We start from the raw sequence: 15,772 nt of genomic DNA, 5'->3' as shown, positions 1-15,772 counted from the left end.
GGGCGCCCCAATATTGCAACCCGCAGTGGCTTAACATGGCCGAGCACCAAGCTGCTCAAAGCAGCTCGAGGGCGTCGCCCGTCTCGATCTTGCACCGCTCCTCCTCGCAAGACAACAGCAAAATAAACAGGCCAACCAGTTCCCCCAGGCTGTCGCGGCAGCAGTCGACTCAGGAACGCCTCAACGAGATTGTCGAGGTTCGTACTACGGCGGCCCTTTGTGCCCGTCCATCAAACTCTCCGACTCAACCATAGCGTGGCATCCCGGTGGCTTGAAGTTTCCGATGTGACGGGCACGTCGCACGTCCAGACACCGACCGTGGCATGAAGGTTAAGTAGTTAGCCAGTGGCTAATATCGATAGTCCAGACCGGCATCCATCGCGCGAATACCATGTCGCAATCGCAACTCTACCCTCACGACAACAACGACGAGAACGCAGACGAGACGACCGGCATCGTGGGAAAGCATGTGAAGAATTACCAATCTACCCAGTCGAACTCGAGGATCGACAAGACCAACTCCCGAGCCCAGGCGCCGGCACAGAACACGGATGGGCACGCCCGGCCAAATCCAGGCGAGGCTGGCAACCGAGACGAAAACTCCTGGGCATATTTCTGGAGGAACATCTGGTCTATCGAGCTCGAGAACAAGGGTAGCGTCGCACGGGACCATCTAGCTTTAGGTTTGTTGCAAACCACATATTGTCTACCGCTTGCCGTTCGTCGTCATCTAATATCTAGTTGTAATCAACAGAACGTACTTTTCTGGCCTGGCTGCGGACCAGTCTGGCATTTGCCTCCATCGGGATCGCCGTCACCCAGCTATTCCGGCTCAATGTATCATTGGCTGAAGGCGACGATGCGGCCTTGCAGACCATTCGCCGGTTAGGAAAGCCGTTGGGCGCAACATTCCTGGGAATCAGTATCCTGATATTGCTGTTAGGCTACCAGAGATACTTCCAAAGCCAGCAATGGATACTGAAGAAGAAGTTCCCAGCGGCGAGGCTAACAATCGTCCTCGTGTCTTTGATCGCCATGGCGTTGATGGTAGTGTCTCTCATTATAGTGGTGGTTGTTCATCCCACAAGCTCACGGCCAGAGCTATAAATGCCGATCAAGCATAGATCAAGCCGAGGTAGAAACACGACTATAGCAGAATTTAACAAGAAGGGGATCACGCCGTATGCAGCTACACATATGTAATGTAAGTATGCATAGAGCTTGAAGATACATCAATGCTTGACTGGCTGATATGGGGGCTGCAATGATGTCATTCGCCATAGGCCTAAATTAACGCCCCAAACGCATACCCGACCTACTTAGTTGGACGAGGAGATGCAATACTGACTAAGTACGTATCAATGTCGTGTCTGAGACGCGCGCGTGCCACATGCCTTTATCATCCATGGCTTCACCATTGTGAGGTTTGTGTCTTCTTTGCTTGAGTAGGTGCCTACCTCTAAACCTACATGCAGGTAGGTACCTACTTTAGCTGAATGCGGTGGACCCAGCGTGCTGTGCCGGAGCTCCTCAGCAGGAGCTCCGAAATCTTGTAGGTCGGAACCACTGCGCTTAAAGTCAACATCAGCGCATCGAGACCGTTGGATCCTAGAGAAGTCTGCACCCGTAACAGCATAAACCTGTCATTTGAGATTGGCTGCACAGTATGGCGCCTGCCAAGCCAGTTGACATACAGGCTTTTGCGAGTACGCAACTTGCACTTCTGGATGCCGAGTTGCAGAGTGAGCTTCAGGAAAACAGCGGCCTGATAAACAACACCAGTCCCACCGCCTTGCAGCGTGCCGGACTCGCTATCACCAACCTTGTTGTCTCGGCCCAGCGTACTGGCCTGGGCGGCAAGACCGTGCTCGAGTTGGGCCCAGACAGTGCTACTTCTACTACGGGCGAGCTACCTGAGCACGGCATACGGACCGGTGACATCGTGCTTGTCTCCGAGCTGCCGGCCGGCAGCGCCAAGAAACGAGAGATCAAGGAGCTGGAAAAGAAGGGAGCACGTGGCGTCGTCACCAAAACCAAGAGAGAGGCCGTGGCCATTGCCATAGACGAGGACAAGGAAGATGTCTCTTTCTCGGGGAGGCTGTGGATTGTCAAGTTGGCCGACGATGTCACATATCGCCGGATGAACCAGACAATGAAAGAACTTGAGAAGCAAACCGAGTCGGAATACTCCATGTTCACCCGGGTCCTGTTTGGGCTGTCTTCGCCTTCATCAATCCCGTCAAGCCTAACCTCCGGGCCAGAGTGTGCTGGCATCGAGTGGATTGACCCAACACTGAACAACTCACGTAAGCTACAAGAGGAGTGAAGGCTCGGATTTTCGTCACCGAGCCCTTCGTTGCAGTGTGAAAACTCGAGTACTGACCCCTTCGCAGAGAAAGATGCTATTCGGTTTGCCATGGCTTCGAAAGAGATAGCCTTGATCCATGGCCCGCCAGGAGTAGGAGCCCCTGTTGGTTTCTGCTGAGATACATCGGCTGACCTACTGTAGACGGGCAAGACCCACACCCTCATCGAACTCATCCTGCAGATGGTCAAAAGAAACCTGCGCATACTGGTTTGCGGGCCGTCCAATATATCGGTAGACAACATTGTTGAGCGCCTGTCGCCCCATAAACTACCCATACTACGTCTTGGGCACCCAGCCAGGCTCTTGCCGTCGGTGTTAAACCATTCTCTAGACATATTGACCACAACTTCGGAAGCAGGGCTAATTGTCAAAGACGTGCGTGCCGAGATGGATGCCAAGCAGGCATCCATCAAGAAGACCCGGACTGGAAGAGAACGCAAGGCCATCTATGCTGATCTCAAGGATCTGCGAAAGGAGTATCGGATTAGGGAAAGGCAGTGTGTCAGCGATCTGATCAGAGGCAGCAAAGTTGTCCTCGCCACTCTTCATGGAGCCGGTGGCTTTCAGCTGAAGAACGAATCATTCGATGTCATTATCATTGACGAAGCGAGTCAAGCACTCGAAGCCCAATGCTGGGTGCCGCTGCTTGCAGCAAAGAAGGCCATCTGTGCTGGAGATCACCTGCAGTTGCCTCCAACAGTCAAGTCTAGCAACTCCAAGACGAAAGTCGTGGTCAAAGACGGCGACAAGATCATCAAGGGCATGAATCTGGAAACCACCCTATTTGATAGGCTCCTATCTTTGCATGGCTCGTCCATCAAGAGGATGCTTACGACACAGTATCGAATGCACGAGAAAATCATGCGATTTCCCCTCAGACGAACTCTACGATGGCAAGCTCGAAGCAGCAGATGGAGTTAGAGGGCGCCTGCTAAACGACTTACCCGGTGTTGAGGACACCGAAGACACGAACGAGCCCGTCGTGTTCATTGACACACAGGGTGGCGACTATCCCGAGAAAAGCGAAGAAGAAGACACGGGAAGGAAGTCCAGTGTCAAATCGCTCCTCGGTGATAGCAAGAGCAACGAAAACGAAGCGGCGCTGGCCAAGCAGCACGTGCAGAAGCTCGTCGATGCCGGTGTCAAGCCAGAGGATATTGCTGTTGTGACGCCATACAACGCTCAAGTGCGTACCCGGTATTTTGTTAATTGAGCGGCAATGACTGACGTCTCATCCAGGTCGCTCTACTCGCACCTCTGAAGGACCAGTTCCCGGGCATTGAGCTGGGTAGCGTAGACGGGTTCCAGGGCCGTGAGAAAGAGGCCATCATCGTCACGCTGGTCCGCAGCAACAGTGAGGGTGAGGTTGGTTTCCTAGGCGAGAAGCGCCGCCTCAATGGTAAGTTGGCCTAGACGCAGACGGGGGAGTTGCCTCGGTTGCCGATCCCGAGTCACTCATTCATTAGTCAAGTCGAAAAGGACGCAAGCTGATGCCAGGTTTTAGTTGCCATGACAAGGCCAAAGCGCTCGCTTATCATCATCGGCGACTCAGATACCGTTCAGAAGTGAGTCGTTATATTTCTTGCCCGCTCATCACACAATTCCAAGCTGCTTGCTACTCTGGATATGCCCTGATGTAGTTCTTGGTTGTTTCCCTGGCCCCTTCATACAGACAAATGTTACGTTCGCTGCTGATCACATCACATTGGCTGCCAGAGGCAGCAAGTTCCTCAAGAACTGGATGGAGTGGCTCGAGGAGAACGCGGACCTGCGGTATCCAGACCTCGCCTCGCTGGGATACTGATAAACTCAGACTCGTAGGTGGAGGACGGCGGGCTAGTGGTAATTCGCGACCGAGGAAGCCGACGGAGGGTGCGGTGAGCCTTTCATGCAAGGCAACCCACCGAGCTTCAGATTGGAGGACATGTTCATCCAGTGTCGCCCTCACCCTCATCCCTACCCACAAAATTGCATGAATCGGAGGTTTTTTTTGTGCTCTCATATTACCCAGCATGCTGGTGCTATCATGCAGCTCGTAGATTTTTCGCTCCACTGGGGCCACGCGAAACTCTGGACAATCATACTGTAGTTGCACATACCCAGGCGGCGCGTTAATGAACTAATACGCTAACGTGCAAGGTCGCTTACCCCAGCCAGGGAATGGCTGGCTGAGAATGTGGCAACCACCAATCTTAGCTGGCGGAAGAAGATCCTCGTGGGGACCAGGCAATAAAAGATGATGACGGAATCGGCAATCCATGCTGTTTCAGGTTGGTAGTTACTTACCATGGCACGAGCGGGGCGTCTGGGGTCGAACCGTTGGGACTACAGAGGTAGGGAAGGATTACCTACTACCTTGCACTCTACCTCGAAACGGAATACCATGACCACCGGCGGCGGCGGAAAAGCAACCAAACCTGGCGAGATCTGGTGCGTGGGTGGCCGGCTGGCAACTGGTCGTCGTTTGCAGGCACGAATACCTCCGAAAACCCCATGTAGATAGAGAGGATGCTGGCAGGCATTGCATCGCTTGGCTGCTTGCTCGACGATGGTATACCCCAGGCCATTCCATTTCCAGACTGCATTAGCGGACACGCAGCCTGCCTTTTCCCCTCTCCATCATGGAGGGCAGCAGCGGCCCCCCTATTGATTGCAGTATGTTCCTGGGGGCCGAATCGGGTGCCAGCGGCAGCTTTCGCAGGATGACTGCAGAAGGCTGGACCCAGGATCTGCTGCGGCGGCTGCTGTCTTGTCGCCGCGGATTGGTGCTGGGCCTGTAACAAGAGACAGACGCAACAGAGAGTGCGATGGAGCGGTTTGTCCTATGGGATCCCTTCCCTCCCTTTTTTTTTTCTCTCTCGTTCTTTCTTTTGCCAAAGAGCTTTGGTTGTTGACGCTGTGCGGTGTGAGTCGTGCATAATACATGCGTGCTTCTGTAGGTCTCAGCCACACGGGGTAAAACCGTAGGCAGGTTAGAAAACACTCTCGGTCCTTGTGTCGAGAGGGGAGGAGAAGAGTATAGTGTGAGTATGTAGGTATGTGCATCCGGCGTAATACGTGCTAATTACAGAGACTGACCCGACATCTCAGAACGGCCCCAGTCAGAGTGGACCGCGGGCTGAAAAGAGCCCTATGTCACATAAAACAAGTCTCCCCTGTTTACCTAGACCCTGATACACATCGGTGACGGGAGAAGATCTCGAATGGACGCAACAGAAGGCGCAATCCCTGGCGTGTTGCGAATCTCTTGGGATTCTTGACCGTGTCCATTTCAGGAAAGAGGAGAACGGCTGATCAAACACGTTTTCGTGCGCTCCCGCTGTCCAAAAACCAGGCTTCTACGCATGCCCAGGGTTTCGGGACACGATGAAGAGAAGATACGTAAAGAAGAAAAAGAAGGATGAAGAAAAACCATCAGAAAAACTAGAAAAAATCCACAGTGACTTTCATGCTGTGGATGCCCTAATACCGAGGTTTCGGGTACTACTTACTGCCACGACTGACCTACGTACACTCTGCGGTTGGAGTTTGACGCATAGACGGCCAGAGGAACGACAGAAAATAGTTTCAAGGGTGCTATGACAATGTCCGTTTGACTGGCGTGCCAAAGGTCAGATATGCGTGCAATTTGGCGTGCGTCCCGCCGCCACAGCCGCAACTGAAGGGCACGAACCAAGAGTCAGAGATGCATGATGTATTCGTATTCTTAAGAGCCCCCAACGTCTTGATGCTTGGCGAAGGATTCATCTGCAGCGGCGTTGCAGGTCACTGATGCAGTATCTATGAATAGGACGAAAAATGGATATACGGATATATCTTTTGTTTAGCCAAATATGTATTGAGAATCCCGACCCCTCCAGTTCAACAGCCTAGATACACATACAAGTGGCCTAGAATGCCACCGGCGACCTGCCTTCTATGTATAGGTAGCTGCTTCGTAGTCCTGAGCGCCTACATGTGCATAAGCGCTTAGTGGTAATCGAGGAGGCTAGGCCCGGGATTAGCAGGTACTCAGGTACTGTAGCTAGACCGGCTGCCTCGTATAAACCACACAAACATTCTGGCGAGTGCAATAACCGAATGAATCATGCATGGGCAAGATGAAGCGTGATGGCATTGTTGACGAGTCCAGTCGATCCAGGCGGCCACAGGCGCACATACGCACATACGCACGCGAGTCGAGTTGAGTCGTGTCGTCGTGTCGTCGTGTCGTGGACCGGCCTACTAATACCTCGCCCAATAAGTCGTACCACATTCCGTTCTGCCCGGGCTAACACGGAGGGTAGGTTAGGTAGTTGTACACATTGTATGTTGCCCTCCACGGGGGCAAGGGGGCTAGAACTCCAAACAACCCATTATTCTGGCTCATGTGTCTTAGATCGACGCGTTTCCGAACCAGCAAAATAAAACGTATATTAGCGGTAATTATTGTCTGGGTTAGTAGGGACTTTCTTTAAATTAGGGTTGACGCTGCCCACACGTGCCGTGACTGTCTGTCAGTCAGTGAGGTCAGTGAGGTCAGTGAGGGTGCACTTTGCTGTTTGGGTTTTTGTCTCTCTGCCCACATCCCTCCGTTGCATCGAGACTTTGAGACTTCTAACCGACCTCACCTTCTAGTGGGTGGTATATATGCGCCAGTAAGTTACCTAAGGTATGCATGCACGGAGATTCATAATCGGGTAACCCAAGAGCCGGGCATGCCGCCTGTGACTCGCCTGTCTGTTGGATTCGATTCGGCCTTTGCAGCCAGCGAACGGCATCCGGCCCAAATTCTGATGGAGATTTGTTGGCTTTGGCGCAACCCCCATCTCGGCAGCCCCTGATGGGGGGCGCTATTGTCACATGGCACGCACGGCCCCCCCTTCGTCTGTCTACTTGATATTCCATTCCTAACACTGATATTTCCGAAGCTGAACTTCCCAGACATCTGTCGCACAGAAAGGCCACGCTCGCTCCCAAGCGCGCCGGGCTTCGTAATGCCATGATTTGCTTTGCCAAGCGCAGGCGTGCACGACCAATCCGGAGAATGTCTCTCCTCCCGAAGGGTCAGCCTGTTACAGTTCCTGCAGGTTGTTGACAGGCAATCTTACCCAACACACAGACCTTGGCCGCCTGCAAGCTGTAAGCCCCTCCCCCCCAAGCCCAAGTGCCAAGTAAGTACAAGCCCTCAAGCCCAGTACCAGCCCACCGAAGCCCCACTGTCCTGTAGCCGGCTCTCCACCAAGCAACAAGCTCAGTACGCTCTCGCTACCGTGGATAGGCCAGATTGGCACGCGGGCGGGCACGACATACATACCAACTCATCAAGAGGAGACGGCGAGTCTGCCAGTAGAATCCCCCAATTCCCAGCTGTCGCGAAGAGGATTAGACACTCCCGCTAGAGTGGACCGAAAGGGGTCCCTGGCTCGTCCGAACCTACACGTAGCTAGCCTGCTAGCTTCTTCTTCTTCTTCTTCTTTGACTGAGTGGAATCTGTACATACATGCGCACATGGGATGAGATGGGATTATCATGATACCTAGGTACCTATTCCATGTACCCTACCTGCATACCTCCGGGAGCGCCATGTCTGTCTGGCCTGGTTCCAGTTATTTTCCTACATCCAGGTCGCATCTCCATTGCGGTTCTAACCTCTCGGAACCTGCCAGTCTGGTTGCATTGTTTCATGGGTTGGGATCCATGTTGACAGACATCGCTCGCGCCCCCTTCCTTGCCGTAACAGAAATGCATTATGATACGTGATGCGCTGGCCCAGGGCTCTTCCCTACTTGCTCGTCCCATAAACCATCGCTGATTCCGTGCCATCCCCCATCCATAGAAGCCCACCCGAGCCCTCTTAAGCTTCATTCGTCTCCGTCACTGGATGGCCAACCAACTAGACGTGCAGTGCTCTTGATTCGCACGCCCATACGTGCCCATCGTTCTCGGGAGCTGCATTGCTGGCGATGTGGGATGCTGGAGACCAGGCTGGATCGCATTAACTGTCAGAGCCACTAGCAAGGACCGGCCAGTCTTGCTCCCCTCACTCGCTTCATTTTTTCTCTGCCTTATATCGCTGGGACTGATGATGGATCGAGCTGGACGTCATCTGTCTTATCTACGGCCCTTCACATCCCCTCGCCCGAGGTTGCGTTAAGCCTCTCCCATTCACTTGTCTATCTACCCATCTGCCGAGGAACAGGATGAAAGGCGGCCTCTTGAAGTCGCCGTCCAGCGCTGGTCGCCCCAAGCCAGGCCAGTCGAACATCCGTGGCAAAATATCCGGACCTATCCCGATCCCCGACCCTGCCGAGGATGGCGAGTTTCCTATCCGTGAGTCTGGACCGGGGCTTGTCACGCCCTTGGGTCCCGAAGGACCAAATCGACTGGCACCGCCACCGGAGCGCGGGTCTGTCGTCGACAGCCAGAGCACAGCCGGTCATGCCCGCGTATCACCCGAAGAGAGGACACCCTCCAGGAACCAACCAGGGACGGGCCAAGCCTCGGAGAATTCGGGGAGCCCCGCGCGACAGCGCAACACCCGGACGAGTACGTTGCGGTACTCGAGCGTGAGCAATAACACAGACGCAGAGCACGATGCCCCACAACGGAAGAAGTCGACCTTGCGCTCGACCTTCAGCAAGTTGTTCGGTCGCAAGAAGAAGAAAAACGCAAGCAATGGCGGCTCGCTGGAGGCACACCACGAGGAGGACCACCCCGATGAGCCGGGCTTGCAAAGAAGTGTGAGTCCAAGTAGCCTGCGAGCTATCACTATCCACCGGCTAACAACAACCCGCTTAGGAGCCGTCGTCTCTAAGCCGGGGAGCTAGGGCCAAGGAGGGCGAGCCGAAACGATCGGCATCACTGCCCATCACCGAGTTCGACAGAGCTCTGCGATCGCACTCGGTCGGGCCCGAAGACATGATTGCGATCGAGAGCGCGCGCAATTCTCTGCAGGCCGAACCCATGAAGTACAGGAAGCGGGCGGCCACCACCACGAGCCGACTCTTCAATACAAAGAGCAAAGATTTTGGAGATCTCCAGGGCTTGTCCCCACGGCCGGCTAGCGCTCAAGGCCGGGCCAATCAAGACATTACCGACGACGACCCCAGTAATATTGGCCGTGCCATTACGAGCGACATCCTGACGCTTCACCGGCGCTCGAGAAGCCTGTCGCAGTTGCAGGATGACGGCGGCCAGCTACCGAGGCGGCGCAGCGACGAGATCCGGTATTGGAGGGAGAGCTACACCCAGGGCCTCCTTTCGCCGACCTCGTCCAATGCAAATGAAGACACTGGGTTTTCGTCTGCGAACCCGCCGGAATCCCCCTCGAAATCCGATCCCAAGACACCACCCCAACCCTTTAATTTTGGTACCGTCGTCGGCATGAAGATCACCCAGGCTGTTAGCATCGAGGAGCGAATAGCGAATCTGGAAACGTGCAACCAGAAGTTGGAGAAACTAGTCTATCAGCTATTCCAGCTTCTCCCTGGCGTCAACGAGGACCCCGAAGTTCCCGAACGTGCCCCACCCTCGGGCCTAAGGCCGTACTCCTCTGCCTACACCACGAGTTCCGCCGCCGCCGCCGCCGCCGCCAACCAGGCCCGTGAGAATGTCTCCCGCGACTCCAACGACTCGTTCGGCGACGAGAACACCTTTATCGGCTCTATACCAACCTCCAGCGCGCCTGCAAACCGGCCCATCTCCACGGCCACAGTTCGGGGGGCGACTAGTCTGCCCACACTTGGCCGTGACCTTTCTGGTCAGTTCACTCCGGACCACTACGCAACCCTTCTGGCCATGATCGAGACGGAGCGCTCAGCACGGCAGGCGCTGGAGGCCCAAGTGAACAAACTGAACATGCAACTGCGATTGCTGTCGCGGGCCAGCAGTAAAGGGTGTCCTGCGAACGGCCCCGCCTACTCTACGTTCGAGCATGACGACGATGAGGAAGAAGCCCAAACTCCCAACGTGGATGACGAGCTCTCCGGGTCTGAAGCGTTCAAGACGCCCAACGAAGAGTACTCCCAGCATGGGTTCGGCGCCTTTGGCGAGGAATTGACCGAGGAAGAAGCGGACGGCCGCCGCAAACGAGCTGCTCGGACGCTGTCCCTGAGCCAGCTTACACTGAAGAAGCCGGTGAAGCCGTCTAAGAAACACCCCGAAGCCGGGGTGAACTTATGACTGCATGGCCTGGCCTGAGATCCCCACCACGAGGGCGAGTGAAGCCTTGACCCTGGTGGGATCAAGCCGCGCCAAACGTCTGAACTTGTTTTCGTCTTTCTCCTGCAAGCTACATTCTGCTATTTGAGCGACTGATTCGATTCTCGGCGCATTCATACGAGATTTACGCAGACGATTGGACGACGGAGCCTAGACCTATGCGCTGATACAACGCTATTATTCCCCTTCAGCTGCCCGAGGCACACAGAGAGAGCGACAGCATTGCGTGTCTTTCGCATTGCAGTGCCAGCTGGCTCGTCGAGCGTTTCGGGCTCTCTTGATCCGTTCTTGTGTGTATTATATATTACAAGCGAAAAGTACGGGTTACATTACGACCTCCTTCCCCCTTTTCAACACTCGTTTTCTATTTATTGTTTCCTTGGTTTGGTTTTATTTTGTTGGAAAGCACTACAAGTGCAAAGATGCCCCAGAGGGCCGATACCCCTTGATGAGGAGTTGGGTTGATCGATGGATATTCTGCAATAATGGAGAAAAGATGGCGCCGTGGATATCGGTAATGAATGTTAATAGTGCGTGTTGCCGCAATTGCACGTCCTTGCTCCAAACTTCGCAATGACTCTCTCCCTCTCTCCCTCCCGAGCCTTCTTGGCCGACGTGACGACGTACAAGAAAGACCCCGGGTTTGGCCGGTTCGAGCATACTGATTCAGGACAAGAGCGACCCGACCCCATGACTACTTACTGCCTCCAAGTTATTTATCGCCTGCCGCCAACCCCAGCTTCCTCATTAGGACGAGCGCCCCTCCACTAATCGTCATTTCCCCCAGCGGCTCTTTCACTCGGATCTCCGCAGATTCGCACCGGCAGATACGCTCCCGCCGCCTCCTGATTGGCCAATGGCGGCGGTGCTGCCCTTCTAGGCAAGGGATGCGTTGCGTTTGCTGCAGCGAGATTACCGATGATGCTGTTGCGATTGAGGGGTCTGATCCGATCACGTACCAGATGTACGCCCATGACTATAAAGTTGATGGGCCGCTTCGAGTGGTAGCACTGAAGATCTCCCGCCGACTGATTCGAGGATATCTATCCAAAGTACTTGCGTGTAACTGTACTTGTTTGTATTAGCCGATTGGTCAAAGAGTCAGTTTGATACGATGAGACTCCAGGCCATCCTCTTTCCTCAGGTGGCGGCCGCTGCGGCCACGCCACTCGGGACTACGCCGAACCCTTTGAGCATCCTCACTCATCGGGAGAGCGAGGCGCCGTCAATCTTCACTTGCGCAGCCGTCAACTGGCCCCCGACTACGGTGGGAGGCCTCAATGTCCCACAGACACCGCCACCGGTGCTGCAGTCGATGCTCGCTGAAGTCGACCCGGCCAATATCGAGGCCAGCATCCTGAAGCTCGTCTCGTTCGGCACCCGGCACACGCTGTCGACCCAGAACAGCACCACGCGCGGCATCGGGGCCGCCCGCGATTGGATTGCATCCGAGTTCCGGAAGTACGCCGATGCCAGCGATGGGCGGCTTACGGTCGATGTCGTTGGGTACGATCAGCCCGCCGACGGTAAGCGCATCCTGTTTCCGGTCCGGATCAGCGACGTGGTGGCTACCCTGCACGGCACCGAGTCGCCGGAGCGGCTGTACGTCGTGTCGGGCCACTACGACAGCCGGGTTTCCGACGTGCTCGACTACGAGTCGGACGCGCCGGGGGCCGACGACGATGCCTCGGGCGTCGCCATCTCGCTCGAGCTGGCGCGCATCATGTCGCAGCCGGGCTACCCCCGGCCGCGCGCGAGCATCGCCTTTGTGGCCGTCGCCGGGGAAGAGCAGGGCCTCTACGGGGCCGAGTTCCTGGCGCAGACGTACGCCAACGCCACGCCCCGCGCCAACGTCGAGGGCATGTTCACCAACGACATCGTGGGCTCGTCCAAGGCCGACGACGGCACCGTAGACCCCTACACGATCCGGCTCTTCGGGCAGGGCCTGCCGCCGCTGGCGGTCGAGGACGCGGCAAAGCGGGAGCAGCGGCTCACCATCGGCGGCGAGAGCGACACGCCGGCGCGCAACCTCGCGCGGCTGGTCAAGGAGGTGGCCGAGAACGCGGCGACGGGCATGAACGTGTCGGTCGTGTACCGGCTCGACCGCTACCTGCGCGGCGGCGACCACCGGCCCTTCCTCGAGGCCGGTTACCCAGCCGCCCGCTTCACCGAGCCCCACGAGGACTTTGCGCACCAGCACCAGGACGTCCGCGTCGACGCGGCCACGGGCAAGCAATACGGCGACCTGCCCGAGTTCTGCGACTTCGACTTCATCGCCCGCGTCGCCCGCGTCAACGGCGCCGCCCTCTGGAGCCTGGCGCAGTCCCCCGGCACGCCGCGCAACGTCCGCGTCAACGCCACCGAGCTCAGCAACGACAGCACCTTCTACTGGGACCCGCCGGCCGCCGGCGAGGGCGAGGGCGAGGGCGAGGGCGAGGGCGAGGGCGGCGCCGTGGGCAGCTACGAGGTCGTCTGGCGCGCCACCCCGGCGCCGTTCTGGACCCATGCCATGGACGTCGGGCTTGTCAACCAGGTCACCGTCGACCTGAGCAAGGACAATGTCATCTTCGGCGTCCGGGCTAAGAGCCCGGATGGTATGCGCGGCGTCGCGGTTCTGCCTTTCCCCGTTTCCTGAGGGGTTGTCTGTATCATCCATAGTTTATGCAGAAAGGTCACCCCTATTATGTACAGCGCAAACAAGCCATAGCTCTTCTAGAAAGGATAAGTTAATATTCCTGTTAAATTATTATAAGAAGTCCATGTCATTATATCAACGGGGAAAGAATCTCTTCTATTCTACCAGTTTCTTATAGAACAGAGGTAAGAAATCATCGAGTTGCCGTAAGCTGCGTATTCCGCGGCCCTCTTCTTCCTCGTCTCCTTCTCCTCCTTCCTGTCCCCAATCTGCTTCGCCAGGAGATGGTGGCTGAGCGCACCGCTGCGGCGGAGGTTTTCGTCGAGCGCCTCCGGCTTGCTGGTCTTGATGGCCCGTTGGACGGCCGTCGAGCTCGGGTTGGGGTTCATCGGCTCCTTGGCGCTGACGAAGCGGACTGTATATGCCGGATGGTCACGCTTCCTACAGCTCCAGACCCCCGCCCCTGAGGGAGACGCCAAGTTAGCCACTGGAATTTAATGTAAATCAGGATGGGCCGAGCCTCTCTCCCCCTTACCTTGGTGGATTCCGAAGATTTTCTCCCACGGCTCACAACCGGCAAGCGTGAACATCCGCTCCTGAGCATCCTGAAACTCGACTTGTCTGCTGATGTCTGATATGATGTAGTCAGTCGGGCCGCGGAAGCGTTCCATGGAGTACGCATCGGGGCGGATGTAATCACCGCCAGCCAAGTGCACGACCCGGACATCAAACTCGCTCCTAGCCATACTCTCGCGCACCAGCCCCTCGAATCCGGATCTCCAGCCGCAAAAGTCGTAGCCGCCTATGCCCCAGCATCGATGTCGCAGGTCCGCGTCGCGGAGAAGCGCCTCCTCCCAGTACAGCAGGCGCTGGTGGCTGGTGAGCAGCAACGCGTCGGGCTGCCCTCTGAACTTGAGCCAGAGGTCCTCGTCATGGGTCATCTCCACCACGATGGCGACCACGTTGTAGTCCTCGCCGCAGTGCTTGACAACGTGCTTCAGGGAGGCGAGGTGGCCGGCGTGGGGCGGGTTGAAGGAGCCCCTGTAGTACAGGATGCGGTTCACGACCCCTTTTCGGAGACCCGGGCCCGGTGCAAGAGGATAGACATAGCGTCCTCTTCCAGTAGCACTGCGGAGCAGTCCCTCCAGATAGGGTGCCATACCGGCGGTGGCCGGGTGAGCGCCATTCATGTTTACTCGAGGTGGCGCTCGTAGAGTCGTGAGCGTATGCGCTTTCGGTTTCCGGGGATTTCTGTTAGTGTTCTCTGGTGCGTGTGCGTGTGCGTGTGCGTGCGCGTGTTGATTCCGAGAACGTCTGCGCGCAAGCCGGTGATCTTTTGGGTGCTTAAGCAGGGCAAGCAATTGACAAGAAACCCTTACTTGGGAGTCACCTTATTTGTGCATGGGGGGAAAAAAAAAGGCAGTGTGCACAGGGCGACGGGGCGGTTGGAAGCTTCATTGTCGTGCTCGAGTGTTTGTACCACTAGAAACCAAGCCCGTCCATTATCTATTCGGCCTGCAAGCTGGTCGGCGAGAGAGAGAGAGAGAGAGGCCACTGGCGCAAGCTGCGTGTAGTTGTGCTATTGGGATACCGGCATCTTGTATGACCTCGGCGCAGGTTGTAAGCAGGCCAGGCACGCTTGTTCGGTCTTCCCCACGACTATACACGAGTCTTGGATCCCAATCAGCCGACAAGGACGTGGAAGACTATCCGTATTATGGTATAAACCCTTGCACAAGCATACGGTGTATTGGACTCTCAAGACTGGCAACAAGCAGCTTACGCTGGCTGACTTAGCACGAGGTCGTTTGCACTCTCAGGAGTTTGTTGTTATAATACATATGTTGCCCATTGTAGTATCGTCAAGCTTGCAAGTGATGGTGCACAGCAATCTTCAGCAGCATAACACCTATCGTGCCACCCAAAGAGATGCAAGAGCAATGTAGTTACTAGTATATCAAGACAAGATGCTTTGCCAATTGGATGAATGCACGCATGCATGCATGCATCCGGTGGTAGCAGATTACTCTCTACACAATATGTTGTCTTGCTCAACCCGAGCAGCCGAGTCATGGAGAGTCCTCGGTTGGACCCCACTGCTGCTGTTAGTAATTCATGTGCAGACCGACTGTACGGCAGGATCAATCGGAATGATTGCCCATCCCCAGCTTGATAAGCGTGAGGGAAGCTGAAAACCGGCCAGGCTTGGGCAAGTAGTGAGAGAGAGGTAAAGTAGAAAGAAGATGGACGATGCGGAGACAGCAATCTGACGGTTCTAGGCTTGGCATCTTGGCTTCTTATCTCCAGAAGAACCAATTGCTGAGCAACTATTTCCTCTAACCTTAGGCCCTAGCCAGCCTTAATCAAGTCATCTTCAGTTGGTAGACTTTTGACTTTTTGCGCTTTTCCTTGCCTTTCCTTGCCTTTCCTTGCCAGAACCAGAACCCTCCAAACTAAACTCCAGCCCCAAAAGCCCCCCCCCCCCTCGCGCAACCCTGCAAAAGGCGCGCCCGCAAATACATCATAGGCCGGCCATTTTCTTCCTTTCCCCAAATCTCAACCCAGAC

At 55.7% G+C, this 15,772-nt stretch overlaps 5 protein-coding genes across 5 annotated transcripts; 4 read left to right on the top strand and 1 right to left on the bottom strand.

Annotated features, from left to right (window-relative positions):
- Positions 1-35: 35 nt before the first annotated feature.
- On the top strand, positions 36-1,107 carry PG985_005980 (uncharacterized protein; the record flags this gene model as incomplete). The annotated part of the gene is made up of 3 exons (XM_066825749.1): positions 36-197; positions 347-683; positions 755-1,107. 3 exons carry the CDS (start codon positions 36-38, stop codon positions 1,105-1,107), a joined length of 852 nt encoding a protein of 283 aa, XP_066685356.1.
- Positions 1,108-1,666: 559 nt separating this feature from the next.
- Positions 1,667-4,172, top strand: PG985_005979 (uncharacterized protein; the record flags this gene model as incomplete). Its single annotated transcript, XM_066825748.1, has 7 exons — positions 1,667-2,306; positions 2,394-2,458; positions 2,510-3,180; positions 3,224-3,554; positions 3,608-3,767; positions 3,873-3,933; positions 3,977-4,172. The coding sequence occupies 7 exons, from the start codon at positions 1,667-1,669 to the stop codon at positions 4,170-4,172; spliced, it is 2,124 nt and encodes a 707-aa protein (XP_066685355.1).
- A 4,378-nt stretch (positions 4,173-8,550) lies between these two features.
- PG985_005978 (uncharacterized protein) lies at positions 8,551-10,531 on the top strand (the record flags this gene model as incomplete). Its single annotated transcript, XM_066825747.1, has 2 exons — positions 8,551-9,090; positions 9,149-10,531. The coding sequence occupies 2 exons, from the start codon at positions 8,551-8,553 to the stop codon at positions 10,529-10,531; spliced, it is 1,923 nt and encodes a 640-aa protein (XP_066685354.1).
- Positions 10,532-11,684: 1,153 nt separating this feature from the next.
- On the top strand, positions 11,685-13,205 carry PG985_005977 (zinc metalloprotease; the record flags this gene model as incomplete). The annotated part of the gene is made up of 1 exon (XM_066825746.1): positions 11,685-13,205. The coding sequence occupies one exon, from the start codon at positions 11,685-11,687 to the stop codon at positions 13,203-13,205; it is 1,521 nt and encodes a 506-aa protein (XP_066685353.1).
- A 161-nt stretch (positions 13,206-13,366) lies between these two features.
- On the bottom strand, positions 13,367-14,395 carry PG985_005976 (uncharacterized protein; the record flags this gene model as incomplete). The annotated part of the gene is made up of 2 exons (XM_066825745.1): positions 13,367-13,668; positions 13,741-14,395. The coding sequence occupies 2 exons, from the start codon at positions 14,393-14,395 to the stop codon at positions 13,367-13,369; spliced, it is 957 nt and encodes a 318-aa protein (XP_066685352.1).
- Positions 14,396-15,772: the final 1,377 nt, after the last annotated feature.

The sequence above is a fragment of the Apiospora marii genome (genome assembly GCF_038362585.1).
Source record: "Apiospora marii strain CBS 49790 chromosome Unknown utg000004l_segment0_segment0, whole genome shotgun sequence".
Lineage (NCBI taxonomy): Eukaryota > Fungi > Ascomycota > Sordariomycetes > Amphisphaeriales > Apiosporaceae > Apiospora > Apiospora marii.
Note: the sequence above shows the minus strand (reverse complement) of the source record. Positions and strands in the feature narration are given on the sequence as shown.